The 27,386-nt window shown below is 35.7% G+C and overlaps 6 protein-coding genes across 8 annotated transcripts; 4 read left to right on the forward strand and 2 right to left on the reverse strand.

Moving 5' to 3' along the window:
- Nucleotides 1–1,407: 1,407 nt before the first annotated feature.
- Nucleotides 1,408–3,056, forward strand: LOC8274415 (serine/threonine-protein kinase UCNL). The gene has a single exon (XM_002513418.3). The coding sequence runs from the start codon at nt 1,583–1,585 to the stop codon at nt 2,903–2,905; it is 1,323 nt and encodes a 440-aa protein (XP_002513464.1). The 5' UTR covers nt 1,408–1,582; the 3' UTR covers nt 2,906–3,056.
- Nucleotides 3,057–9,509: 6,453 nt separating this feature from the next.
- On the forward strand, nt 9,510–15,116 carry LOC8274414. The gene is made up of 11 exons (XM_015715771.3): nt 9,510–10,914; nt 11,335–11,537; nt 11,626–11,823; nt 12,071–12,142; nt 12,239–12,334; nt 12,608–12,687; nt 12,813–13,099; nt 13,220–13,410; nt 13,560–13,665; nt 13,781–13,870; nt 13,966–15,116. The coding sequence occupies exons 1-11, from the start codon at nt 10,401–10,403 to the stop codon at nt 14,709–14,711; spliced, it is 2,583 nt and encodes an 860-aa protein (XP_015571257.2). The 5' UTR covers nt 9,510–10,400; the 3' UTR covers nt 14,712–15,116.
- A 1,051-nt stretch (nt 15,117–16,167) lies between these two features.
- Nucleotides 16,168–19,057, forward strand: LOC8274413 (protein ACCELERATED CELL DEATH 6). Of its 3 annotated transcripts, none has more exons than XM_015715772.3 (5): nt 16,168–16,417; nt 16,525–17,023; nt 17,433–17,582; nt 17,672–18,192; nt 18,334–19,057. In XM_015715772.3, exons 2-5 carry the CDS (start codon nt 16,537–16,539, stop codon nt 18,946–18,948), a joined length of 1,773 nt encoding a protein of 590 aa, XP_015571258.2. In that variant the 5' UTR covers nt 16,168–16,417; nt 16,525–16,536; the 3' UTR covers nt 18,949–19,057. The 3 variants fall into 3 exon arrangements, with proteins under 3 accessions (XP_015571258.2, XP_048228829.1, XP_002513462.3); XM_048372872.1 differs by lacking the exon at nt 16,168–16,417 and having other exon boundaries at nt 16,424–16,658; nt 16,760–17,023; XM_002513416.3 differs by lacking the exon at nt 16,168–16,417 and having other exon boundaries at nt 16,424–17,023.
- Nucleotides 19,058–19,298: 241 nt separating this feature from the next.
- On the reverse strand, nt 19,299–20,905 carry LOC8274412 (UPF0481 protein At3g47200). The gene has a single exon (XM_002513415.2). It carries the CDS (start codon nt 20,616–20,618, stop codon nt 19,299–19,301), a length of 1,320 nt encoding a protein of 439 aa, XP_002513461.2. The 5' UTR covers nt 20,619–20,905.
- Nucleotides 20,906–21,419: 514 nt separating this feature from the next.
- LOC112533885 (UPF0481 protein At3g47200) lies at nt 21,420–23,293 on the reverse strand. Its single transcript, XM_025156342.2, has one exon. It carries the CDS (start codon nt 22,898–22,900, stop codon nt 21,620–21,622), a length of 1,281 nt encoding a protein of 426 aa, XP_025012110.2. The 5' UTR covers nt 22,901–23,293; the 3' UTR covers nt 21,420–21,619.
- Nucleotides 23,294–24,216: 923 nt separating this feature from the next.
- On the forward strand, nt 24,217–25,522 carry LOC8274410. Its single transcript, XM_002513413.2, has 2 exons — nt 24,217–24,278; nt 24,400–25,522. The coding sequence occupies exons 1-2, from the start codon at nt 24,217–24,219 to the stop codon at nt 25,520–25,522; spliced, it is 1,185 nt and encodes a 394-aa protein (XP_002513459.1).
- The last annotated feature ends 1,864 nt before the right edge of the window (nt 25,523–27,386 follow it).

A 27,386-nucleotide genomic window follows, 5' to 3' on the forward strand; every position in this document is an offset into this window, starting at 1 on the left:
GGAATATAAATTTGAGATAGTGCAGTCCACATGAAGCTTAAATAATCCAGGCATAATTCAGTATAAAAAAATGGTAAAGAATCAAATTAATAATAAAGAAGTAATCTTGCATATGAATAATGATTGTTAGACAGAATAATTAAGGAAAAGAAAAGGACAATAATATTTGTTAAAAAAAAAAAAGAAAGGAAAAGAGAAAAGAATGAGAGGGTGACAACATTCCAACAAACAAAGCCTAACTTCATCCCATTCCCTAAGATGCACGTACGATCGCATTCTTCAAATTTTCCTTAGATTATGGGAGTCCCCATGTGATACCCGTAGAACCATTCTTCTTATATTGTCTTTTGTTTGGCTCTATGCATTTTGCATAATGCATTTTCCTTCTTTATTTCTTTCTTTACTGCTTAATTACACGTGTGTCTTCTTCTTCTCTATTCATTTTTTTTGTTTTTTGTTTTTTGTTTTATAACATAAAGTTAAAGATCATATAAATCCCCACTTTATTACTAACAACTCATTACACTTAAGACCATATGGCTACCATTAGTAGTTCTTAATCCTACTTAACAAATGTCATTGTTATGCTAATAATAGTAGAGGCAGCTAGATCCGCAATATCCCAACCCAAGTTGGCTTCTTTTAAGTGTTTATTCTTTTTCTCTTTTGATTTATGAAAGGCTTAATAAAAATGCTTCTCTTTTTCTTTATCTATTTATTATAAAAATCAATTACATATAGTAAAATATTCTTACTATTCGATACGAGTGTTAGAATGGGTTAATAGAAATATTTAGGTACTTATTGCTTCTGAAACATGTTTACTTATAAGATGTACTTGCTTTGATTTTACTCTTTGGAGTGACTTGTTGATTGATTAAATTTGAATGAAGCTGCAATTCTTTAGAAAACTGTGGAGTGTTTCTAATCATTGTACCCAATGCAAGCTTCAAGAATTAGAAAATATGCAAAGACTTATTCTGTAATAAAGTTCACGATATATGTAATACTAAAATGAAAACAAAAAATGTTGGATTGAGTGTTAAATTACACAATTGTAAGATGTGTAGCACTATTTGTAATTAAAGAATTAGAATCAATTCTCATCTTCTTCTTTTGGTTGGTAATTGTAGATTAACAAAACTGTACAAACACAAATAATAAAACCCAAAAAAAGAAAAAGAACAGAAAGCTCGCCGGGTAGGATGTTAACCAATGCATGCCCATTTAATAAAATTAATAATCCCAAATTAGCCTAGCTAATGGAGAGGGTAAACCTTACTTTGAAATGTACAAAATGGTAAATCCATCTGCAAATATAATAATGATCCATCCACTTTAAGACAATATATTATGTCCATCATATCATATGAAACCTAAAAAAGAAAAAAGAAAAAAAAAAAAAAAAGGAAAGAAAGCAAAAACAAAAATAAAAACAAAAACAAAAAATGGCAAAACCGAAAAAACAGATTTATATATTACTAGTACCTATAAATGCCAAAATGCAGCACTCAATCGTATCCTCTCTCCAAACGCCACTTCTCTCTCTTTCTAAAAAACAACGCCTCCCTTTTGTCTCAAAATGGAGCCACCCTCACCTCCACCTCCACCTCCACTGCCACTTCCACCGCCCCTAGCACCACGACAACAAGATGCACATCAAGAACCACCATCGTTACCAGAGTTAAACTTTGACAACCTTAGAGCCATCAAAGTCTTGGGTAAAGGAGCTATGGGCACGGTGTTTCTTGTTCATGACAGAGCAGCTGACCCTGGTGCAAAAAATCCTTACGCTCTCAAAGTGGTCGAGAAATCCACCCTCCACACGAAATTTGAGGCCGACCGCCGTGCACGTTGGGAGATCCAAGTCTTGAAGAAACTTTCCGGCAAGAACAGTCACCCTTTTCTCCCTCATTTAATCTCTTCATTAGAGACGCCAGAATTCCTCGCTTGGGCTGTCCCTTTTTGTCCAGGTGGCGATCTTAATGTCCTCAGGTACCGTCAGAACGACCGCGTTTTCTCCTCTGCAGTGGTTCGTTTTTATTTAGCTGAGATTGTATGCGCTCTGCAGCATTTGCACGACATGGGAATTGTGTATAGAGACTTAAAGCCTGAAAACATCCTCGTACAACAATCTGGTCACGTGACTCTCACCGACTTCGACCTTTCTCGCACCTTAACAAAACCGACCGTTAAATCCATTCTGTCTTCCTGTGCTCTTCAGTTACAAAAGAAACCCAATCACCACCGTCGAAATTTAACCCGTTGGCTTCCTATGATTCCGCTTCACAACGAAAAAAACGGTTTAAGAAAAGCCAAATCAGCCCGCGTCAGCCCGGTCAGTCGTACTAGGAAACTCAGTTTTAGTAACGGAGAACGATCCAATTCTTTCGTCGGAACCGAGGAGTACGTGTCACCGGAGGTGGTTCGAGGAGATGGACATGAATTCTCTGTCGATTGGTGGGCTTTAGGGATATTAACCTACGAGATGCTGTACGGCACGACGCCGTTTAAGGGAAAGAACAGGAAAGAAACGTTTCGAAATATTCTATATAAGAAACCGGAATTCGTCGGGAGACGTAACGAGTTGACGGATTTGATCGAACGGTTATTAGAGAAGGATCCGACAAAGAGGCTAGGATATCAACGAGGGGCGTGCGAGATCAAGGAGCACGTGTTCTTCAAAGGCGTTAGGTGGGACCTACTGACGGAGGTATTACGGCCACCGTTTATTCCAGCTAGAGACGAGACTAATAGTTTAACGGAAACAGTAACCTCAGGCAGTGATGGGATGGATATTAGAGAATACTTCGAGGATCTAAGAGTACCGACGTCGCTTCCTTCGTCGCCATTAAAATCACCGTCTTCAGACTGTCATAGAAAGATGTCGTTAACGGAGTTTTAACTGCACGTGTGGGCAGTTTGGCAGGTGTAAGAGTTAGTTAGTTTAGTATAAAAATTCTTTTGTTATTAATACATGATGACGACGGCGAGGACGACGACTGTATTTGTGTACATAATAAAGCAAAAGAAATAATAATAATAATAATAATAATGGGCAGAGTAGATTACAAGGTGAAGAAAGGTTATTTGAAAAAGTAAAAAGACTATAAATAGATTAGATTCCAATTCCTGTGATTACATTTAATTGCATGAATCGATACTTCTGCTGTGTTCTTCTTGTTAAAGAAAAATCAGCTTGCAATTTTCTTGCAAGAATTATGTGGAAAGTAAAGAACAAATCTATACATAGATCTCATGACAATATTCTTGGAAGAAAATGGTAGAATAACAATAATTGCTAATTTAGTTTTATTTTATTTAATTTTGAAATCTTTTTACGGCTACAGAGGTCTCACTTTGTTAAAAACGAGAGATAAATTTAAATTTAGCAAAAGATGATTATACAAGTGGTACCGTGAAGGAGGGGAGGGCTACGGAAATCAATTAGTACGTTACTGTGTAACATAATTATAAATTAAAGTTAAGATTCCCTCTCTTCACGTCACATGTTTATTCACTCCTTCCTATTCTTTTTCCTGCTTAAGAATATTCAGTTGCAAAATCATGATCTCCATTTCACTGCACATTGTATTGGTATTGGTATTGGTATAGATGTTACATTCACGATCTTCACTTGTAAAATTACGATATTCATATAGCATGTTCGGACTATGGAAAAGGTTCTTTTATAAATATGATTACCAGACAAAGTGTTCTTAAGTTACGGGCTTTGCTGGCTTATTGCCTTAATGACTTTATATATTATATTTCTCTTTCACTCTTTACTTGGCCATACTAATTATTACATCTTTCTTTCCCCTCCATATTACATCTCACATATTTGTATTCCAGTAATCATCATCACCCTCTACCTTGCGACTCGGCTTATCTTTATTTTTCTGATACAAGTCTCACTGTTATTATTATTCATTCGAAGAAAAAGAAGAAACAGTGAGCATATCGATCGGTTATATGAGGGTTGGAGATGGGTGAGATTCAAAGAAGAAGTAAGGTTTATCTACTATAATTCTCTTGTAAAAAAGGGTGAAAAACACAAATAGCAAATGGAAAAGTGAGCTATCTTTTTTCTGGAGGCTGAGGCTGAGGCTGCTAAGCTCGCCTTTTACAGCAAAATTTTTCACTTTATATAACAGTAGGCTCGAGCCCACTTTTGTAGGCCAATTATTATTACTGTTGGTTTTGCATTTTTGCACTCTTTTCTTCTGTCTATCCAGTACAAATCATTTCTTCCCCAAATTTTCATTATAATACTTGAAATTGAGGGCTTTTGGAAATATTGATCTAAAGTACGTAATAAAATTACGAAATGATGTCATTACTCTCATCCAAATAAAGTAATTTAAAATCATTTTAGGAAGCTTGCTTTTATTTTTCATTTGCATGGGCAGCTTTCTCTCATGACTCGCGAGTATTATTGGAGCATTTTGTACAACAAGGACATCGATCATAAGCTTCAAGTCTGAGATCTAACCCCAGTTATTTTTTAATCCAGTTCTGGTATTAAGATAAAGCAATACTTAGCACGGGTGATCACAAATCATTACATCATAAGCTTATATATATCTTCCAAAATAAAGCATTAATTATTAGATTACGTGCTTCATCAATTATGTTTTGAATATGTTTACTTTATATTTAGGCCGCTAATTGATTGTTTAATTACTGCATCAGATGATCAAATTGCAGTGTTAGGAATTAGTATTGGTTCCGTAGCACTAGCAGGCATAAGATGGCCTCAAATTATTCCATTTGTCGGCGAATTGAGGGATACAAGTTCGAAAGTTTTTTCTAACGAATAAGACTCATCGACCCACGATTATTAGAGACCAAAAATGGCTACTATTTTTGTCATATATGTTTCTCCAGATCTTGGCATTTTGCAATTTAATCAGCAGTGGCCCTCCAAAACCAAGAACTTGTCTACCTATATGGATAGCTCATGGGGATGGCCTTACCTTTCTTAAACAACAACAAAATGTTTAGCTTCTATTACTTTATTTTGTTCCCAACTCTACCTATCTAGCTGCATTATTCTTGTTTCTTTATATATGACCCTTTTCATTACACTATTAATTGGCTCGCAAAGTTTTGTGTTTTACCTATCCAAAGTAGTAGTCTAGAATAGAGAACAATACACTGTGCCTCTTGGCCATGTGGGGTTATTCTATTCTATGCATATCTCTTATACCCTGGTATATATATCCATCATCAAGAAGATTTTCTTTTGGAGGATAATATTTTAAAAATGGAGAAACAAGAACTGATACGCGTTGAAGGGATTTAGCACTTGCGAATTGCAATATGTTGGAATTCACGAACTTTGGCATAATATAGGAACTAGCAAGACTTCTACACGTACGGTTTGTAATTATTTTTTAGGCCTTTTTCTAGTCCATTTCTGATGGACGGAAAACAAGATCTGGTCGAGAGGAGGGTTTGTCAGTCATAACTCATAATCATCTCTAACCAAAGCTAGAAGCATTTAGAATGAGTTTGTCCCCTTTGCTAGCTATAGTTAATTTTGACCTTGACTCTATAATATAATTAGCTTTGAAATACCCTCTTTCTCATCTTGGTTTACCTTGATGTTCAAATGGCATCTGTGTTTACCAATGAAGACTAATAAATACAGGATCAATTTAATCCTTATATATAGTTTATAATACAAACTATCATCTCCTATCTATAAACACGAAGAAATTAAGGCTTTCCTTATATCTAGTAGTCAAGGGAACTGATTAATGAAAGGACCACTTTTAGGTTTTGATGAATGGATCTCTAAGTAGTAAGTACCACATAAAAGTGGTTTTCAATATGGTGGGTTCAATCAAAGTAACTTTGAAGTAATAATAAGCATCAATGGGCGAGTATGATTTGTAACAAGTGAGGTAAATGGGTTTCTAAAAGTTAATTAAAAAAAAAAAAAAGTTGTTGCATACTTTTCTCATATGGTCGGTTATAAAAGCACTGATTTAAAGGTTGAGTTTGTGTATATAAAAGTGTTCCTTAATTTGAATGTGTTCTCTCTATCTCTTTCAGACTCAAAACTCTTGATACATGGCTTTAAACTTAAAAGTGTAGATAGGACCATTCTAATTTTTTTACTTTCCCCTAACTTTTCAAATAGACCAAGAACTTTACACCCAGGGCAAATGCAATGAAGCTGAGCATGGTCATAACTGTATTTATTTATAATTTTTTTTTTTTTTTACTATTTTAGTGTATTGTATCCGATTATTAAATGAGTAATATATATTTTAAATATTTCTATTCAAAATTTGAAAAGTAACTCGTATTTTAGACTATACAAATGTTATTTACATATCATTCATTCAACCACAGAAAGATGAATCCAAATATTTATAACTAAATAAGCAATAAGTACACGACTCTTTCTCTATTTATATACCACTATAACTAGGCCACAGGGAGTTCAATTTTCAAGCTTCATAAATGGACCCATTTAAAGCCTCAGATGGATTTTGGGCTGAACTTTACTTCTTCTTTTTCTCTTCTCTTTAAAGCTTGTCTATCAATCTATGAGGCCTGACTTGTGCTTTGGACGCCTGATATACTTCCTGGCGCCCTTTGGTAAACAATATAATTGGCGATTTCGCGTAAACACATCAAAAAAAATAATTGTACAGAGAAAAGAAAGAAAACTCATTGCATTAAAAGGATAAAAAAAGAAAAAGAAAATATAAAGAGTATGTTTCATTTTCAAATAAGAATGAAGGACCTTTTGTTGTTTTAACATGAAATGAATGTTATTGATAACTACGCTAAGAAATCACTTAATCCAGCTAGGATGAGAAAATTCAAACAATGAGAAAGAATGATGAGGTCACTATTCAAGTTACAATTGGATAAGAATTTATGACTAGAAAAAAATTATGAGCGGTGTTATAACTCTATAATGACCAACCCGAACAAATATCATTGCAGAATCTAAATAGATAACGAGAAAAGTCCTATTCATATATGAATAAGAATCAATTTCACTATATATAAAAGGTGATGTTACATTAATTTTTATAATTATACAATATACATTTTATTTTTTCAAAATTTTAATTTTGATATCGAAGTTAATTTGAGAAATTTATGTATGATGATTCCACTATTTATTCTTTTATAAGTTTGTTGAGGATCATCTTGCTAGACAATCATCAAGTCCTATCCGATGATTCATCACTTATCAATAATGATAGGTGTTAGCTATGAAATCCGAGTTCAAAATCTTTTTATTCTCATAAAAAAAAAATTTAATTATGCCATTTCTTGATCAGTAAATGTGAATGCGAAAGATTAAGTTTCATTTTATTTTATTATGCTGTATTAAGGATGAACCTCACTAGGATTAACCTATACGATTTAGCTCAACAAATTTATTTTCTATGGTTCTGAACTGGGTCAATAGCTTAGATTTTCAGGCCCATTGAGCCTTAGATTTTCCAGTCCATTAATGTATGTCGCCTTTCTTACATTGTGATTTTGTTTTTTATTTACTTTTTGTGTGTTTTATCTTTTAATTAAATATGTCTTATTCAAATGACTTTCACGTTATATAAAAATCAAAAGTAAATTGACCCAAAACCAGAAGCCCTCACAAAACACAAAAAGATACTTATTGACTTGCACTACACCCCACTTCTCAGAGCTGATCTCATTTTACCTAACCTATCTAATTAAGAGTTTTAATATTTTCTCTTTTTGAATCAAATAACTTGCCTCAATAGACCCAACATGATATAATATTGATGGTCCCATTACACAAAATTTCCATAACACAGATTCAATATGTACTAATTTAGCAGTGTATGATGATGCAACACTAGCAAATCACTGTTTTATTCTTTAGTGAACCAATAGCTAATTATACATAACCCACCCTGCTTTTGTTCCTTGAATTCCTCTCTACTCTTTCTTGCTTGACTTGGGCACCATCTCAAGATCCTGTCAATCCTTTTCTATTGATGCTCATATCTTGCCTACATATTTAATTTAATGTTTAAATTGTCTTTATAAATGGGTTTATGTTTATCCCTATCCAAGCATATAGAAACAAAAGTTTAGAGAGGCATGCTGCATCTGCTCCAGAGGATAATAAAAGAAGAAGGTGTTTGCTTCAGTAAATAAAAATCCATCTCCCCTTTTCCTAGAAGGAAATAAAAAGTTCAATATTTTGCTTCCTTTGGGGTGATAATAGTGCAAGTGGACTCGCCCACCCCTCTATCCATTTGGCCTCAATAATTTAGGATACCCCACTCAAATTATTTTGGGTCAAACAGTGCTTGATCTTGAGCTTGACAGAGAACAATAGAGATCCAACAACTTCAATGTTCTAATAAATATGCTATAGCTATCCAATTTTATCTTGCAACTCAATACAACATTACGTCTGCTAGTGCTAATACACTTAGCTTGATGGAAATATGCATATGATATCTTGCTGAATTATGGGACAAATTGCCCCTCTTGTCACTGTTTGTGTTACTTTTGGGTGTTGTTCTGCGTCTCATCTTACTAGTTAATTTTATAATCATTCTTTTTTCTGAGTATTGGAGAAGATATGTTTCGATTATTTTATAACTATGAAATGAAAGGAACTTAATCAAATATCTAACTTTTGCAGAGTTAAGGGCAGACAAAAGTTATAATTAATGATCTAAGAACTAAAACAGATATGTAAAATATTCATGCTGTTGAGATATCCTAAGAAAAGAAGAGGTTGCAGTGGTGAGATGGAATGGAGATTAGACAGTTGAGGTTCATGGCTGCAACTTGTTATCTAACTCTAAGCAATAATAATAATAATAGAGAGAGGGGTTATGATTGTACAAATGAAGAATGAAGAGAAAGAAAATTCAATACAAGAGTGTCCCACACCAACCACAACTAGCTTGCTATATCGTTACTAAACCACAGAAAAATGCGACCTTTCATTCCTTTATGTAGATGCATACTTACATTACAGTTGGAAAATTAATATTGCTATGACAGTAGCAATTTTGTATCCCTACTCACGTGCTATTATATCACCATCTCTTCCAACCCTATTTAAACTAAAATTGAAGATGGGCACTGGTCATTTCCTCATCTTTGTATGGCTATAGAGGAGAGGTGATTGTTATTTCTTGGCGGTTTTTGCTTGTCCTCAATCTTCAATCGGACTCTGCTGAAAATGAGTTGGGGTTTACGCCGGTAAATCAAACGGTAATTGAAAAAAATAAAACAAACAATATTATGTTCGTATAAATTAGAACCCAAAGTTATCATTAAATATAATAATATTTCAATGAACAATGATATTCAAATATATGGGGACAATTTTCTTAATATTCCTTGTCTACGAATATGGAGGAAATCTATACACCGATGGTTGTTAAGTTAATAGTAACTACTTTTTGAAAATAACAACATTTATAAGGGTGCATTTTCTTCCTAACTAAAATCTAGAAAAATGGAAAAAATAGATACGATTTACAAAGGCCAATTCTACTTTTATGTAAACTGTGATGCATGAGGAGAAGATACACTTATGATCAGAAACTCAACAAGTTTAAACATGGAGATCGGTTGATTTCAAGTAAAGAAGAAGACGAAGTCAAAGTGGAAATAATTTAGAGAAAACAGCAAATAAAGTAAAAACCCTTTTCTCTGTCTCTGATTGAGCTTTAAGATAAAGATACAGAATCCTGTGGGTTCCTGATCCTTTAACTCACACGTTAACATGCTTAACTGTAAAGCAGAGAGCCTTCGCTCCCTTAGTCAAACCAAACCCCTACGAAAAAGACACCGTATCCGTGATTTTTCTCTGTCTTTTATACACCTTCTCTGTAAATATCGGTATATTCTCCTTCAATTTTAAAAAATAATAAGTAAAATATCCGCATATGAAATTGATCATTCTTTTTGTTTCCATTCTTCTTCTTAAAAAAAAAATATGTATATTCACTAAACCAACTTTTTTGCCTTTCACGAGATGATAATTACCCTTTTAGTCTTTTTAGCTTGAGTTTTGTTTGTTTTCTTTGGTGTACACTTTCATGGTTCTTTGCTTTTCCCTGTCTTTTTCTGTTCTATAAGGGCTTCACGTGTACCCTTCTATTGAACTGTTCGAGGCATTTTTTTACCCTGATATTCTATTTTTAGTTTTGGATTTGGTGTTTTTATTTCGGGTTCTTATCCATTTCATTGAATTTTCTCAGTTTTTTTCTTTTTTGATATTTTTATTCTCCTTTTCTAAATCAATTTAGCCAATTTCAATCAGTCTTCACTTGAAATGACTTCACAAAAAATTTGAGCTTTTTTTCTATCTGGGTTTTGTTGCACGTGAGTTTTCATTTTGCCTTGGTTGAACTCTGAGGAAAAGAATGAAGGGATTTGTGGTCTTTGAGTTATTGGTTTTGGTTGCTGCATCAGTGTTGTGTGGTTTTGGAATGAGTAAAGAGTGTACAAACATTCCTACTCAGCTCTCATCTCATACATTCAGATACGCACTCTTGTCATCAAATAATGAATCACTGAAGCAAGAAATGTTTGCGCACTATCACTTGACGCCAACCGATGATTCTGTTTGGTCTAGTCTGTTACCACGAAAGATGTTAAAAGAGGAAGATGAGTTTGATTGGGCTATGATGTACAAGAAATTGAAAAGTCCACTTCAATCATCTGGAAATTTCCTTAAGGAAGTCTCGCTGCATAATGTGAGATTGGATCTCGGTTCATTTCATTGGAGGGCACAACAAACGAATTTAGAGTACTTGTTGATGTTGAATTTGGATAGGTTGGTTTGGAGCTTTAGGAAGACTGCTGGTTTGCCTACGCCTGGCACAGCATATGGTGGCTGGGAGGCCCCGAATGTTGAGCTTCGAGGTCACTTTGTAGGTTAGTTTATATTTATTTTGCTGTTGATAGTACCTATTAGCATGATTGCATTGAGTTTCTAATTATATCCTTTGCTCTTATTCTGTATGCAATCATGGGGTGGTCTTAATTAATGCTTCTATTCTTCAAACAGGATTCTAATTACCTTTTCAAATTATCGACATCACACTAATCATTCCTGCTTTTTATCACAGAATCTTTGTCCTACTTTTCCCTCCGTTTGTTCTTTTTCTAAGAAGCAAACAAATTACTGTTCGAATTTCCATGATTTAAGGAGTGAAGAATGCAGTTGTTTTAATATATTCTAACCCGGTTGTGTGAAATTGGATTATTGAATTTTTAGTCATAGTACTTTGTCTGGCAAGATCTTTATTTGGCAAATGGCTCAGTAATGGATAAACTGATTTCCTCATTTTGAAGGGCACTACCTGAGTGCAACAGCGCAAATGTGGGCCAGTACTCATCATGAAACTCTGAAAGAGAAAATGTCTGCCGTAGTGTCTGCTCTATCTGCTTGTCAGGAGAAAATAGGCTCCGGTTACCTTTCTGCTTTTCCATCTGAACTATTTGATCGTTTTGAAGCTATAAAACCTGTCTGGGCTCCATATTACACTATCCATAAGGTAGAGTTCAATTTTCAACCTCTTCAGGGAAAAGAAATCAATATTGTTTGTTCGTTTACAAATTTTTGTCTTTTTTTGGCTTTGACAGGTCTTGGCAGGTCTTTTGGATCAATATATATTTGCAGATAATGCTCAAGCTTTAAAAATGGTGAACTGGATGGTCGAGTATTTCTACAACCGGGTTCAGAACGTTATAACCAAATACAGTGTGGAAAGACATTTTCTGTCGCTCAATGAAGAAACTGGGGGCATGAATGATGTGCTCTATAAGTTATTCAGCATCACAGTAAGTAATTTAGAACTTCCCTTTGATTCATTGTTCCTTATACTGGGTGTGATGCCTTTCGTTTCTATAGCAGCTGAAAATAATTCCTGGAAGTTCAATACAGTTTGTAATTTCCCAAGGAAAATTGGCCTTTCGATATCTATGGCAAGATTGAGTCGTGCAATAATAGCAGTTCTCTGCAAAACAACCTCGAATTTATGATATTCAATATTTGATGTGATCCAGTCTCTTCTGTTGCTGTATGCAGGGAGAACCAAAGCATTTAGTATTGGCTCACCTTTTCGACAAGCCCTGCTTCCTCGGATTGCTTGCAGTGCAGGTAATTATACGATGGTGAACTGGAAATTTATAAAAATTAGATGAAAGGTAATTTAATCTATGCTTCATTTACAGAAGTCTTTTCTTTTGCTTGCAGGCTGATGATATATCAGGTTTCCATGCCAATACACATATTCCTATTGTTATTGGAGCACAATTGCGATATGAAATCACTGCTGATCCACTTTATAAGGTAAACTGTTCGATATTCAGATGAAACCTGGAAATAACTTAACTTTTTTTTTTTTCTAAATATCATTGTTACTATTCTGTTGAACTATGACATTGTGAGATATTGATCACAATCTAGCCATCCAATCTAATTCCTTGGAGTTGTAACTCAATAAGTCTGTGCAAAATGTTTCCTAAGTTTTAGATTATTTTCTAAGAAGAAAATTTCTCAGTGTTCCTTCTCAATGTAAATAAATTCCCAGTGTTCCTTCTCAATGTAAATTTCATGGTCCAGGAAATAGGGACATTTTTCATGGACATTGTCAACTCCTCTCACACTTATGCAACTGGAGGGACATCAGACTATGAGTTCTGGTAATGTCAAAAGGCATTTTAAGTTATATTTTGAAAGATGGAAAATTTCTGTTCCTGCATAGACGAGTTCTTTCTCATTTAAAAGAAAAATTAATCTTGATTCCTTTGCCTTAACATATGAATAGGTCAGATCCAAAGCGCTTGGCGAGCACTTTGAACGACCAGACTGAAGAATCATGCACAACTTATAACATGCTCAAGGTCTCTCGTCACCTATTTCGGTGGACCAAGGAAATGGCTTATGCAGATTATTATGAGCGAGCCCTGACAAATGGTGTACTAGGCATACAAAGAGGAACGGAGCCTGGAGTGATGATTTACCTGCTCCCACAAAATCCCGGAGGTTCCAAGGCCAGAACTATCCATAAATGGGGAACACCGGATGACTCATTTTGGTGTTGCTATGGAACAGGTCCGCACTGATTGTTGCTTCATTATTTCCTTCACTGTTTTGATTATCTAAACGGCTTATTACTTCTCATTTCCATCATTATTAACTGCTACTGCTTGATTGTTTCCCTTTGCTGGACAGGAATTGAATCATTTTCAAAGCTGGGTGATTCTATCTATTTTGAAGAAGGAAGCCAAATCCCTGGCCTTTATGTCATCCAGTATATATCGAGCTCTCTCGATTGGAAATTGGGACAGATTGTACTTAATCAGAAAGTCGATCCTATTTTCTCTTGGGATCCTTTTCTTCGAGTGACTTTCACCTTTGATCAGGTATAGCGTCGAATAATTCATTGTTTATAGCACCATGCAACTAGTATTGCTCTTTGAACGAGTATTCGCTACAGTTTTATTCTTTCTATGTCCCCCTATCTGGTTGCAAGAGCTCAATATTTGTCTGTTCCCGAAACTGATTTCTGCAGGGGGCAAGCCAATCATCTACTTTGAATTTGCGTATACCAATTTGGACTCATTCGGATGATGTCAAGGCAACAATAAATGCTCAAAGTTTGCCAGTACCACCTCCAGGTATGAACATAATTCTTGGATTTTGTGCTGTGTTAATTTTCATTTGGAACCTTAAAACTAAGATCATCTTTGGAAGAAACCAGGATTTATATTTTGATATTCTTTGTCCGAGCAGGTAATTTCTTATCAGTCACTGGAAGTTGGAGCAGCAGTGACAAATTATTCCTTCAATTGCCCATCATTTTAAGAACAGAGGCTATTAAAGGTACCTTCATCAGAAAATTTGCCTTGCCTTAGTATTTTTGTGTGCAATAGTGAAGAATATACGATTGACGGAGTTGTTTGAACTTTAAAATTCAGATGACCGGCCTGAGTATGCTTCTATTCAGGCTATACTTTTTGGCCCTTATCTGCTTGCGGGTCATAGCAGTGGTGACTGGGACCTCAAGTCTGAATCAGCTAAATCGCTTTCAGACTGGATAACTGCAATTCCTGCCACTTATAATAGCCATCTAGTATCTTTCTCCCAAGATTCTGGAGATTCAGTTTTCGCCTTAACAAACTCAAACCAATCTCTTACAATGGAAATCTTTCCTCAACCCGGCACTGATGATTCTGTTCATGCCACTTTTAGACTCATCTTGAATGACTCTTCTTCCTCAGAACTAACAAACTTTGAAGATGCTGTTGGAAAACTTGTCATGCTAGAACCATTCAATCTACCAGGAATGCTTTTAGTGCAGCAAGGGAAAGAAGTCAGCCTAGCCGTTGGCTATACCGATGGTAGCGATGGTTCATCTTTGTTCCGCTTGGTTTCAGGATTGGATGGGAAGGATGGAAGTGTATCCTTGGAGTCAGTAAGCAATGAGAATTGCTTTGTGTTTAGTGGTGTGGATTATAAGTCAGGAACAGCCCTGAAGCTTAGGTGCAAGAAGTCATCGGAAACTAAATTTAACCAGGGAGCAAGCTTTATGGTGAATAAGGGAATAAGTCACTATCATCCCATCAGCTTTGTCGCAAAGGGTGCAAAAAGGAATTTTCTTCTTTCACCATTATTCAGCTTCAGAGATGAATCTTATACCATTTATTTTAACATTCAAGCTTAACAAGATTGGTAATAAGAAAGCATGGAGAAAGCCTAGACAGACTCCAGTAGTGCAATAAATTTGCATCTTTTGTTGTCCCCAGAGAATGGCAGCTGTTGATAGTTCCACGAAGACGGTCTAAATAAGTCAAGAGTCTGTTCATAGTCATACCAAGAAGGAAATTATTCAAGATTCAAGATTCAAGATTCAAGATTCAAGATCATAAGTCTTGTCTTTAGGATAGTTAGTAGTTATTATTATTCTTGGGTTTCATAGTTACCCTTTCAGATTCTGATTACACGCATATACCTGTAGCTTAAGGTACCTTCACCTGTATCTTAAGGTAGATTCAGTTCAGCTGCACTGTTTTGTTGAAAAGGATGCTTCAGCATTTGAAATCTGAACTGCTCTCTTTTCAATCTTCTATTTGAGCAGCGGTTCCTATCTGAGACCAAACTAGAAAAACCACACGTCGGCTATTTTCACTTTCTTTTGATTAATCTGCCCTCAGCATTGGGAAAGTAGTGATCCAATTAGCTTCAACAGCAAGAAACAATGGACATGTAGTAGTAGGGTGGTTTTATTATATTAGCGAATTAATAAATTATTTACTAAGAGAATATTAGCGAATTAATCATTATTTACTAAGAGAAATTAAATTCTTTCAATTTCTTTGAAATTTCTATCTTCTTTTTAAACTGAAAATAAAAAGAAAATTTAAATTTTAGCAACTGCATGCAAGCTTTCTAAATGAGAATTGGTTAAATATTATAATTTTAGACTTTCTAGTGAATCAATGAAATTATACTAAATAGAACTATAATAAAGATTTCTAAGGACAACCAAATAAAAAAATTATTAAAAAATTAAAAAAATAAAAAATTGGATTGATTAATGAGAAATTTGCAATTTTATTTGACAAAATTTTGAATTAGTAACTTGAATTACTAACAAAGTAAAGATATTTGTGTATATCAAATTAAAATGAAGTGACATTATTATTTATTAATACATTTATTATTATTTATTAATATAATATTTATTTTATTATTATTACTAATTAATAAAAATAAAAATATTTTAATTTTAATTAAAAAATATAGATTATTTTATAATAAAAAATTTATTCATTTCAGTTATTTCATAAAAAAAAAAAAGACGAAAACAAAGGATCTGTTGAATTTGAAATGTAAGTTTCACTAATAAGATACGAAAAGACTTACTTCACACTTGGAATTGCATAGAAAAGACTATTTGTTCATATGTCGTTATCATCTTATTAGGATGACATGGAACTGTGCCTAAAAACAAATCAATGAAACTGGTGTAGTTAATTAATTTTGTTAACTAAGACAATATTAACTAACTGAAAAACCGAATTTATTGAAATGATTAAAAACAAGCTGACGGTTCGTTAATTAATTTTTAATTTATCTTTCAAATTCCCATCGACGTTGCAATTTACTTTTCAAAACAAAATTACGAAAACAAATCCTTTTTCTTTGGTTTTTCATGCGCTGCTCTTTCTTCTTTATACATTGGATACTCCATTCTCCTTAATGAATTGACCTACTATTACAAGGGTGACTTGAAGTGGAAGCTCAAGCTTACCATGTCTAAAGTTAAAGTTACAGAGAGGAATTAACAGTCTCAGACATCTTTTTCACATGTTCTCTTCGTATATTTAAAGAAGATCAAAGTCTGTCTTCAGCCACAAATTGATTCAGGTTTCTTCCTTCCTCAGATTATGCAGTTAGTTTATCAAGGTTTCAAAATTTTCTTTTTCCCTTCTTACATTCATGGTGTTTTCTTTTTTCCTTTTTCCTTTTTTCAGGCCCGTAAGAGAATGGAGCATGGAAATGGAAGCCGTCACCTGGCTTTGTACAAAGCTGCCGTACATGGGCAGTGGATTACCGCAAAGAGAATTTTTGATGAAGATCCTAGTGCATTAACTGCTAAAATATCAGGGTTTGAAGAAATTGCTCTCTATGTCGCAATTACTGCTGGTCACTCCATTGAATTTGTCCAGAATATTGTAAACTTAATGTCGGAAGATTTAATTGGAACAGTGAACAGAGATGGTAACAACGCTCTTCACGCGGCTGCTATGGTTGGAAACCTAGAAGCTGCAAAAATATTGGTGAAAAAGAATCCAACATTAACACAAGGAAGGAACGTTCTTAATGCTACACCACTTCATTATGCTGCTTCGTATGCCCATCAGGAAACTGTTCGCTTCCTTCTACCTGTGACTCGGGATGAGTATCCAAGTCCTTTCACCGACAAAGATGGCGTCAGACTTCTCAATTCACTAATCACTGCTGATTTTTATGGTTAGCGCAACTCTTGCATACCATCATTATTCTTTACCCGATCGAGTTCGATTTCTTTTATTTCAGTCAGTTGCTTTTCAATTTAATCTTCTTCGTCGACACATCACATTTCAGTCATTTAAGATTTGATTGATTATTTTTATAACGTGTTAATTTCTTGAAATTTTAATAATTAAAGTTTTAAGACTAAATTGAAATTAAATTAAAATATAATATATTAATTTAATACTTGATCCATTAATATTAAATAATTGTAATATTAACTTTCTTTTTATTATTTAAACATTATAATTGATGTCACACATGCTAAGAATATCAATTAAGTTAAACTTGAGTCACCAAATATTTAATGCCTATAAAATATCAAATTAGATGACCAACTAATTCTCAACACATTGGTCATGCGCAGGGCTTGCGCTCCATCTATTGAAACGCTATCCAGCATTAGCACGTGGAACAGACCAATACGGATTCACTTCTTTGGACATGTTGGCTAGAAAGCCTCAGGCATTTCCGAGTGGAAGCCGACTTGGATTTCGCCACTCCTTTTTGTATCATTGTTAGTCGTTAGATTCTCCTGCTTACATGCCAAGTTGAGCTCCATTGCTAATTTCTCTATCATTGGTTAAATGCGTATTATTTATGCAGATTGTGCAGCTAATTCTGTAGACACAGAAACCTTCCATCAAGGCGGGGATGTTGAAAATCAAGTTGGGGGTTCAGAAAAATACTGCCAAAAGCGATTTTCATTTCTGCGAGACATAGACAAAACGCTGCTGATGCATAAGCAAGCAGTGGAGCTACTTAGAAACTTGATTTCTGAAGCTCTAAAAGCCAATGAATCACAATTGCATTCTCTGCTAGGATCCTCAACACAAACTGCTACTAAATTTGGTATTCAGGAGTTTGTTGCTGAAGCTATCAAGTCCTACCCATACTCAGTTTGGTTCAGAGATGGGGATGGCTGTACGATTTTTCATCTTGCAATAAAACACCGACAAGAGAAAATTTTCAATCTCCTATATCAAATCGGTAATCATAAACATATTATCACATCATTAGCCGATTCATTGGGCAACACCATGTTGCATTTAGCAGGGACGTTGCAGCCTTCAAGCAAAATTTCTGGTGCTGCTCTGCAAATGCAACGGGAGTTGCAATGGTTCAAGGTATAATTAAAGTCCTCCAGTTTCAGTATCTTATCACGGGCTTTTTTATTTTCTTACTTTTTTTTCTTGGCAGATTGCAAGAGAAGTGTCATAAACTTTGCCAAGCATATATCCTAATTTATCATTGTATTTTTTATGTAGGAAGTGGAAAAGGTTATCCAACCATCATACAAGGAACGGAAAGATAAGAATGGGAGAACTCCACGACAGGTGTTTACCGAGGGGCATAAGAGTTTGGTTGAGCAAGGCGAGAAATGGATGAAGGATACAGCTACGTCTTGTGCAACAGTTGCTGCACTTGTGATCACTGTTGTATTTGCAGCCGCTTTTACAGTACCAGGTGGCAACAACAGTGACCAAGGGATTCCAATTTATCTGAACGAAACAGCCTTCGTGATTTTTGCAATATCAGATGCCCTGGGACTTTTTTCTTCGTCCACCTCGCTGTTAATGTTTCTTGGCATACTCACATCACGCTATTCCGAAGGCGATTTTCTCAAGGCCTTGCCAATGAGGTTGAGTATTGGTCTAATCACCTTATTCTTTTCAATAGCCTCAATGCTGGCAGCCTTTAGCGCTGCCTTTCACTTGGTTTTGTTTCATAGAGTGAAATGGATAGCAGTTCCTATCGGCCTAGTGGCCTGTGCGCCAGTTACCTTGTTTGCACTTCTGCAGTTTCCTCTCCTGAGTGAAATGATCTCTTCAACATTTGGACGGAGCGTATTCCGCAAACACAGCGAGGAAATAATCTTTTAGTTAGGCATTGATATTTACTTTATCTTCAGATACAGTTATATTTCGTGTGAGATGTATAGAACTTTATTAGTTTTCAGCTTCTCATGAATAAATTTTTTATAAAGATAAAGTCTTCTTTTGGAGAAGGAAGAATGAGAGAACGAAATTTCTTTGTTGGGCAGCCATAAGTCTAGGGAAGCTATATATGAAGATCAAATATGCACTAGTTAAGGAAAAAAGATACAGTTAAATATGAACTGATAATCCTAGAAGCAATAAAAGGAAAAATTATCATTCGACAAAAAAAATCACTGCAGGCATCAATCCTGTCCTCTATTGAAACTTGTTAAGCATGAATGTTGTAGCAAAGCTCACCAAACAACCTGAAGGATAGAACATACGATTTGTATGATAGTGAGTAGAAGGAGAAAACCAGCTGCAGCAACAGAGATCATAGTCCATGGATTATTGAAATACTTTTGCTTCAAGCTTGCCTTCCAGTTGTGCCAAGGAGTTCTGCAGTATGCATTAAGATCGCCAACCAAACCAGAAAAGTAGAAATCATCGTATATAAGATTATGTTTGCCCATGCTGTTAAAAAAGGTTGCGCCAGCTTGGTTATCCTCTAGCCAATTTTCTATAATTCCACTTTGAACAAGGAGATCAACATCCTCTGGAACATCGACAAGGAGATCCATGATGGAAAAATAGTCATTGGCATAATTGACACGGTTATGGCACTGCTCAAAAGCCTGGATGTTTCTTGAGAAAATTTCAGTGTAGTCGGTCACTTTAAATTGTGGAATTTCCAGGACCCCCCTTTTCTTGTCGAACTTTATATCAAGCAAGCATCTGCTTGTACTCGATTTAAATTTTGCCCCTGCTCGATGGAGCTTCGAAATTGTTGGTGTAGTTAAACTCCTGCATTTCCTTTTTGCATTAGGTTTTGATGGCTGTAGAAAACAAATTGCTACAAAGTCAACAAGATGTTGTACTGCAATGTTTCCGTGCACAAGGTAATGGCTGCTCAACCAGTTCTGTTCTGTCATGTTTATTAAAAAGATGTTGACCAGCTTGACAATGGAAAGTCCTTCCACAAACTTAGATGCATTTGTAAGCTTAAACAAGTGCTCTAGAAAGAAGAACGGAAGCTGGTTCTCAAGCATTATTAGGTCAAAGCACAACATATGTCCCAACTGCTGCTTATTGAATATGCGATCACTACTCGACCAATCTCTCAAATACCATTTCAGCAAGTACTCGATAAGGAAAGCACCATCTACTGCCATCATTTTCACGAAGTCCTTTCTACTATGCCGAATCGTCTCCGCATAGCTATTACGCAATCTTTTCTCCATTTCTTGAATGCCTGTAATAAAGATATCGAACATTATCTCACTCCGTTCAAGAAAATCAACCAAATACCTCCTTTTATATTCTTCCATTGCTTTCAGCTCGTTCTTGCCATGGTGATAGGGGCCGATGGAGACTACTCGAGGTGTGTAAGCTTTTTCATTTATTTCACGAAGTTGTTGGGGAACTCTATAAATACAGCACTCATCAGATAAAGGATCCAAGATTTCAATCTCCCTTTTTATAGATTCCACTAACTCGTTAATATCAATTGAAACTTCATAGCTTCTCGTCTCTAGTTCCCTTGATCTCTCCTCCCCCTCCTGTACCATATTCATGCTGCCAAGCCAATCTGAAGCATATAAGTAAATTAACAAACTCTTATTTCATTACTTTGTGGCTTACATGGAACTGAAACAGATCAAACATACAGTGTGGCTAATGATTCTTTGATCAAACCAATCAGAGAACTAATAGTGGAACCATCAGAACCAAAATATAAATGAAAGGGTAGTACTATACTCAAAAACGAAAAAACAAAAAAACCTGAGGTATGGCAAGGAAGATTTGAAGGTATTCTGAGGACAGACTTTGCCAAGTCTTCAATTTCTAATAACTAACTGGGCTCCCCGTATGTTTAGTTTACATGAGATAACATGTTAATTAGTGAATACTGAAATTGAAGATGATAATGAAGATTATGAAAATATTAGATTAATGATGATAATAATAATAGAGTAACAATAATATCCCAAGGACCCCAGCTTGTTACTATATGTGACCTGGTCTACTCTCTCTCGAAATCCACGTCCACTTTTCATTTCCATAGAATTGTAAATTAAACTGTAAGTTATTCTGTATAGTTTATGATGTGTTCCATGAATTTCATATCTAAGGTTTTTATAATATAATCCAGTTTTATAACAACCAGCTCTACAAATATAAACTGCGATGTTTCCAATTTAGCTGAAGTTAATTAAGTTTCTAAGCAATTGTAATGTAAACTGTCTTTGTGCATTTGGCTTGACTATGGACTTAAGTAGAATGAAACATTTTGGTAGCTCAAATTTCTAGTTAGAGCCAACTTCCAGAAAATTGTTACGCGGTTACACAGAGAAGGCAAGGGGACATACATAAAAGCAACACTTCCAAACTTTTGGGAAAATGAGGATAAATTGTCAATCAGGAAACCATTATGACAATGAAATATTATCAAGACACAATAAAAAATGAAGAAAATATAAGCCGCCTCATTTCACTACTAGTAAGCTCTCAAGTTATTATCGTACTGGCAAGTTTTGATTCACAATACTTGAAGGAGTCAGCATTTGGTAGAGACCTAAATTAGTACTTGAAGGATGGAACAAACTGATTGTATGACGGTAAGTATGAGCAAAATAGCAGCAGCAATAACAGAGATGACTGCCCATGGAGTATTAAAATAATCTTGTTTCAGAGTTGCTTTCCATTTGTTCCAAGGGTTTTTGCAATATGAATTCAGCTCCTCCACTAGAGATGAAAAGTAAAAATCATCAGGAATGAGAAGATTCTCCTGCTCAAGTTTCTGAAAAAGAGTGGATACACCTTCACTGTTCACAAGCCAATTCTCTATGATTCCATTTTGGGCAAGCAAGTCCACATCCTTAGGAGCCTTGACAAGCAAAGAAACTAGAGAAATGTAGTCGCTTACATAGTTGCCTCGGTCGCAAAGACATTGCTCAAATGCCTGCAGATTTCTCAGTAAAATTTCTGTGTTGTCATCTATCTGCAAAGATGGGACTTTCAAAATCCCCCGATTGAATTTTATGTTGAGCAATTTTCTGCTTGAACCCAATTCAAACTTGACTCCAGCTTGATGGAGCTCTGTCACACTAGGTATGATTAACTTCTTCAGTTTCTTTCTATTTTGCAGCTTTGGAGGTTGTTGACAAACTCTAAGAAAGTCGACCATATGCTCTATTTTAGAAAAATCATGTTCATCCAAAATGTGCTTAGCCACCCAAGAATCAAATGTATCTGTAAAGAACTTATGAGTAAGCACAATCATGGATAGTTCTTCATGTCCCTCAGAGTTAGTAGATAGCTTGAACAAGTCATCAAGAATGAAGAATGGGATCTGATTTTCAAGCAATAATATATCAAAACGCACATCGCCTATCATCCCTGGCTTGCTGAATATACGATCTTTCTTACTTCGAAATTCCTTCAGACATTGTTTTAGTAAGACCATAATGATGAAGGCAGCATCTAACAATATCATTTTCACAAAGTTCTCACTATTAAGTCCAATTGTTTCTGAATAACAGTTCCGCAATCTGATCTCATTATCTTTAATTAGTTTAATGCAATCCTCTACACTTGCCTTACTCCATTCAAGAAAATCCCGCAAGTACCTTCTCTTATGCTCTTCCATTGCTTTTAATTCCTGTTTGCCATGGTGAAGTGCTCCAATGGAGACTGCTCGAGGTGTGTAGGCTTTTTCATTCAGTTGGCGTAGTCTTTTAGGTACTCTATGAATGCAACAATCATCGGATAAACTATGCAAGACTTCCAATTCATTTCTCACAGACATTGCTAATTTTTCAATATCAAGTACAATTTCGACACTTCTCGTCATCATCTCCTCAGTTGGCGCTTTACTAGTCAACCTTCCGCAACTGAAATAAGAATGTTAAAAATCAGTAAATATGAATTTCTTATTCAAACTAATTAGAAAATGATAAACAACCTTTATAGTGAAACGAAGGCAGATGAACAGGACAGGGTAAAAACCTGATAACTTACAGATTTCAACACTTAATTTAAGGAGACAAGCATATGCATTCTTGCATCCAGTTTTATATAACCTGGAAACATGAGCTCTGCAAGAACCCTGTATATTTATTTCAAGAAATTGTTAGGAAGCACACAAGCGCTTTTGTCTATGTAACGATTTCTAGTATTTGTCCCGTTGTTGGAAAACACAAGAAATTGATGTTAATGTGCCTAGTCTATGCAATGCTTTCCTTTTGTCAAGACGTGGTGTAAACATGCCCAATCAACAAACTCGGTGCAAATACTTTCTAGACAAGTTTTGGCTCTGGACTTCTTGTTCAAACAAACGACATGATGGACATTGTACGCTAGCTACTGAAATCGTTTCCATTTTATATCCAACTCAAATTGAGGCCGGCTGGCATGGTATAGCTTTGTTTTCTTTTTGTGGTTTCAACACAGTGGTCGCACACAATTTGTGGAAAAGAAAATTAAAGAAATGTCATCTATCTACTTGATGGAAACTTCGAGACATGGGTTTATCGTGAGCGTCGTCTTGATTCTATTTATTCATGTTCATAAACAAATGAGATAATATTAACATAATTTTGCAAATATTATTCAGGTAAATAATATTTAGATACAGGCTTGACATTACATTACATTTTATTGAGTACAGTGTATGTCTAAATTTGGTGAGCATTTCGAATCTAAGAAGCCATAGACCATTTTAAGAGAAGTACAGTGTATGCCTAAATATAGTGACTGTTAGAATCTAAATTACTCAAGCTTACTCAAGCTTACTCAAGCTAATAGGAAGCATCCAATCTGAACAATAGATCATTCATCTACTCTAGCATCCTTAATGGACAAAACTCCCCAACTATTAAACAAAAGAAAAACACTTTGAGATGAGGTGAATTTGAGCAAAATCTTAATAAAACTTGGACCCGTTTTAAAACATGCGGCTATCAGCAATTAATTCTTCTAGATTTCTATTGTGATTCTAAAAAAGATAATTAAGGAAACGAAGAAAAAGAAAAAAAGATGAGGGCTGCCAACCAACCCCATAAAAAATCTATTATTTTGCCTATATATAGCCCTGCCGAAGTGGGTTGCAGATACACACAAGCAATTGAAGCAAAGTATTTACCAATTGTAGAGGAGAGAAAGAAAAAAGAAATGGCACCAGTGCTTTCAAGATTTTGTGTTTTTAAATCAAACTTCGGTGAAAAGTGTTTGCGGTACGTCCAGGATGAAAACCTACCCAGATACATTCGATGCGATGGAGAAAGCATTTTGGATCTATTATCCAAGTTCAAAGTGGATAAAGCAAAGAACAACAAAGAATTAGTCCACATACAGCAACAAATATTGGAGGCGTACTAGCGAAGAAGAGGATTATATCGCTGCAACAGCTGATGCAGCGGACGAGGACCAGTCTAAATGGTCATGCACGTTGTTCAAGCCCCTTGCGGAAGACGAAAAAACTTTTCGTTTTCAGCACGTCCAAAGTGGAAACAATGTGTGGTATTTGCGATCGGATAACGCAAGTCGGGGTTGCTTAACTGTCAGATATTCAAACGAAGAAAAACATGGAGGTGATCTCTTCACAATCACTGACTGGGAATCACTAGTGATATTCCCCAAACATGTGGCTTTCAAGGGCGACAATGGGAAATATCTACGTTACCGCAGCGAAGGCGGTGACCAGCACATGGACTTTGGAGCTACTGATATTGGTGATAATAGAGTTGGGGAGAAAATCGTCTCCAATCCAGACCAAAGCATCTGTGTGAAGCACGATTCCAATGGAAGATTCTGGCGGGCTACCCCAAATTGGATATATCCAGATACAACTGATGCTTCCAATTCCGATCCAGCAACATTATTTTGGCCAGTTAAACTTCAGGGTAATGCTATCGCTCTCCGCAGCATGGGCAATGACAGATTTTTGCATAGAACTGATTACGGTGGCACAGTGGATTGTCTCGCTGCGGCATTTTGGATCACGACTATTGACAAACAGAGCCACCTGGCGGTACAAGTGCTTATCAAACTGATGAAAGTTTACGATGCAGAGTACCGGTTGGAGGATGCCAGGGTCTGTGATGAATCAATCCTGACATTGGCTCGTTCCTGCGTCTCTAACATGACACAACGAACCGAAAGTATAGAGGTGAGAATGTCTTACACAGAGGCCTGGAAGTACGAATGGACTAATGGTACTTCAACGTCACCTTTTTCTAGTTTTCAATTATCAGCTGGTATTCCAGCGATTTTGGATACTTCCATTGAAGTGAAGAACACAAAGGAAGAACAATACGAGTGGGGAACTGCGATTGATGGATCCATAAATTTGACAAAAACAGGCCCTGTTAGTGTGCCACCAATGACTGAGACGACAGTTAGTCTTCTTGCAACACTTGGATCATGTGATGTTCGTTCTCTTACACTCAGCAAGACACTCTTACTGACGGCGAATTAGATGTTTCAGCGAAAAATGACGGTCTTTATAGGGGTGCCAATTGCTTCAAATTCCGTACCGAAACCACGACGGAAAGTGTGAAAAAGAACAATGAACAATGAAAGAAGAACAAATCTGTGTATTTACTGTATATTGAATTCTGAGTTGTTTACATTATGTTGATGCATTCTGAATTTCTTATTCTAACAGTAGTTAAAACGAATCTTTCTGTAAGGGGTAAAAGTAGAAGTGACATTTCCTGCTTTGTAAGAAAGGTTGCTCCTTTTATCCCAGGTCGTGATGAGAAGCCTGCACAAGCAACCTAGCTTGTGCAACCTCTGAGACCTTAGCTTGTGCAGCCTTCTTTCTTTTTTCTTCAACACTCCCCCTCAAGGTGGGTTCGTATAAGTTTATTGAACCCATCTTGTTAAAAATCAAATGATGATTCTAATTGTCAAGAGCTTTTGTAAATATATCTGCTAATTGATCTTGACTCTTGATATAAGGCGTTTCAATTTCCACATTTTGAACTTTTTCCTTAATGAAGTGGCAATCAACTTCAATGTGCTTGGTTCGTTCATGGAACACCGGGTTTGATGCGATGTGGCGAGCAACTTGGTTATCGCAATACATTTTCATAGGCCATTTACTTTCAATTTTCATATTTTTGAGGACTTGCTTGATCCAAGTGAGTTCGCTAGCTGTGGATGCCATTACACGGTATTCGGCTTCAGCGCTTGATCTTACAACTACACTTTGCTTTTTGCTTTTCCATATTACCAAGTTTCCTCCTACAAAGACACAAAAACCAATGGTTGACTTTCTGTCACAGCTTCCAGTCCAATCTGCATCAGAAAAACTAACTATATTATTAGAATTATTTTTTTTCATCTAGATTCCTTGCCCAGGGATTCCCTTGAGGTATCTGAGAATCCGGTCTATAGCTTCTAGGTGACTGGTACGAGGGGCATGCATGAACTGGCTCACCATACTCACTGCAAATGAAATGTCAGGCCTAGTGACAGTTAAATAGATCAGTTTTCCTACCAAGCGTTGATAATGCCTTATGTTGGTTAATGGTTCTCCATCTTCTAGATTAAGTTTGATTTTAGTTTCTATTGGAGTGTTGGCAGGTTTAGCTCCCATTTTTCCAGTTTTCTTTAATAGATCAAGAGTATATTTCCTTTGAGATAGGAATAAACTCTTGTTAGACTTTGTCATTTCTATGCCTAGAAAATATGAAAGCTGGCCTAGGTCTTTAATGTCAAATTCTCTTTTTAGACTTTGTTTGACATTCTCTATCCCTTTATCATCGTTCCCTATTATTATGATATCATCGACATATACTAAAATGATAATAGTGTGTATGTGAGTATGTTTAACAAACATAGAAGAATCAGATTCACACCTATCGAAATTAATGTTTAATAGAAAGTAGTTGAGTTTGGCATACTATGCTCTCGGGGATTGTTTCAGGCCATAAATTGCCTTCTTAGCTTACATACCAGGGAAGTATCTGAGGTTGATTCATGCTTGGGAGGTAGAGTCATGTAGACTTCCTCTTCTAAATTTCCTTGTAAAAAGGCGTTATTGACATCCATTTGGAATAGGTTCCATCCCTGATTGGTTGCTATTGAGAGGAGGATTCTGACAGTATTTATTTTGGCCACTGGAGCAAAAGTCTCTTGGTAGTCAACTCCATAAGTCTGAGTGAAGCCTCGGGCTACAAGTCTAGCCTTATATCTTTCAATGGTTCCATCACTGTTGTACTTTATCTTGTATATCCACTTACATCCTACGAGTTTTTTATTTGGTGGAAGAGAAATAATACTCCATGTATCATTTTTTTCTAGGGCGTGAAGTTCTTTTTTCATGGCCTCACACC

Source organism: Ricinus communis, chromosome 4 (assembly GCF_019578655.1).
Source record: "Ricinus communis isolate WT05 ecotype wild-type chromosome 4, ASM1957865v1, whole genome shotgun sequence".
NCBI classification, from domain to species: domain Eukaryota; kingdom Viridiplantae; phylum Streptophyta; class Magnoliopsida; order Malpighiales; family Euphorbiaceae; genus Ricinus; species Ricinus communis.

Coding starts and splice junctions, on each gene's coding strand:
- LOC8274415 (XM_002513418.3), top strand. CDS start 1,583: ATGGAGCCACCCTCACCTCCACCTCCACCTCCACTGCCACTTCCACCG.
- LOC8274414 (XM_015715771.3), top strand. CDS start 10,401: ATGAAGGGATTTGTGGTCTTTGAGTTATTGGTTTTGGTTGCTGCATCA. Junction 10,915..11,334: donor GCTTCGAGGTCACTTTGTAG/GTTAGTTTATAT, acceptor CTCATTTTGAAG/GGCACTACCTGAGTGCAACA. Junction 13,100..13,219: donor TTGGTGTTGCTATGGAACAG/GTCCGCACTGAT, acceptor TTTGCTGGACAG/GAATTGAATCATTTTCAAAG.
- LOC8274413 (XM_002513416.3), top strand. CDS start 16,438: ATGCAGTTAGTTTATCAAGGTTTCAAAATTTTCTTTTTCCCTTCTTAC. Junction 17,024..17,432: donor AATCACTGCTGATTTTTATG/GTTAGCGCAACT, acceptor GGTCATGCGCAG/GGCTTGCGCTCCATCTATTG. Junction 17,583..17,671: donor CCACTCCTTTTTGTATCATT/GTTAGTCGTTAG, acceptor TTATTTATGCAG/ATTGTGCAGCTAATTCTGTA.
- LOC8274412 (XM_002513415.2), bottom strand. CDS start 20,618: ATGAATATGGTACAGGAGGGGGAGGAGAGATCAAGGGAACTAGAGACG.
- LOC112533885 (XM_025156342.2), bottom strand. CDS start 22,900: ATGATGACGAGAAGTGTCGAAATTGTACTTGATATTGAAAAATTAGCA.
- LOC8274410 (XM_002513413.2), top strand. CDS start 24,217: ATGGCACCAGTGCTTTCAAGATTTTGTGTTTTTAAATCAAACTTCGGT. Junction 24,279..24,399: donor TTCGGTGAAAAGTGTTTGCG/GTACGTCCAGGA, acceptor GTCCACATACAG/CAACAAATATTGGAGGCGTA.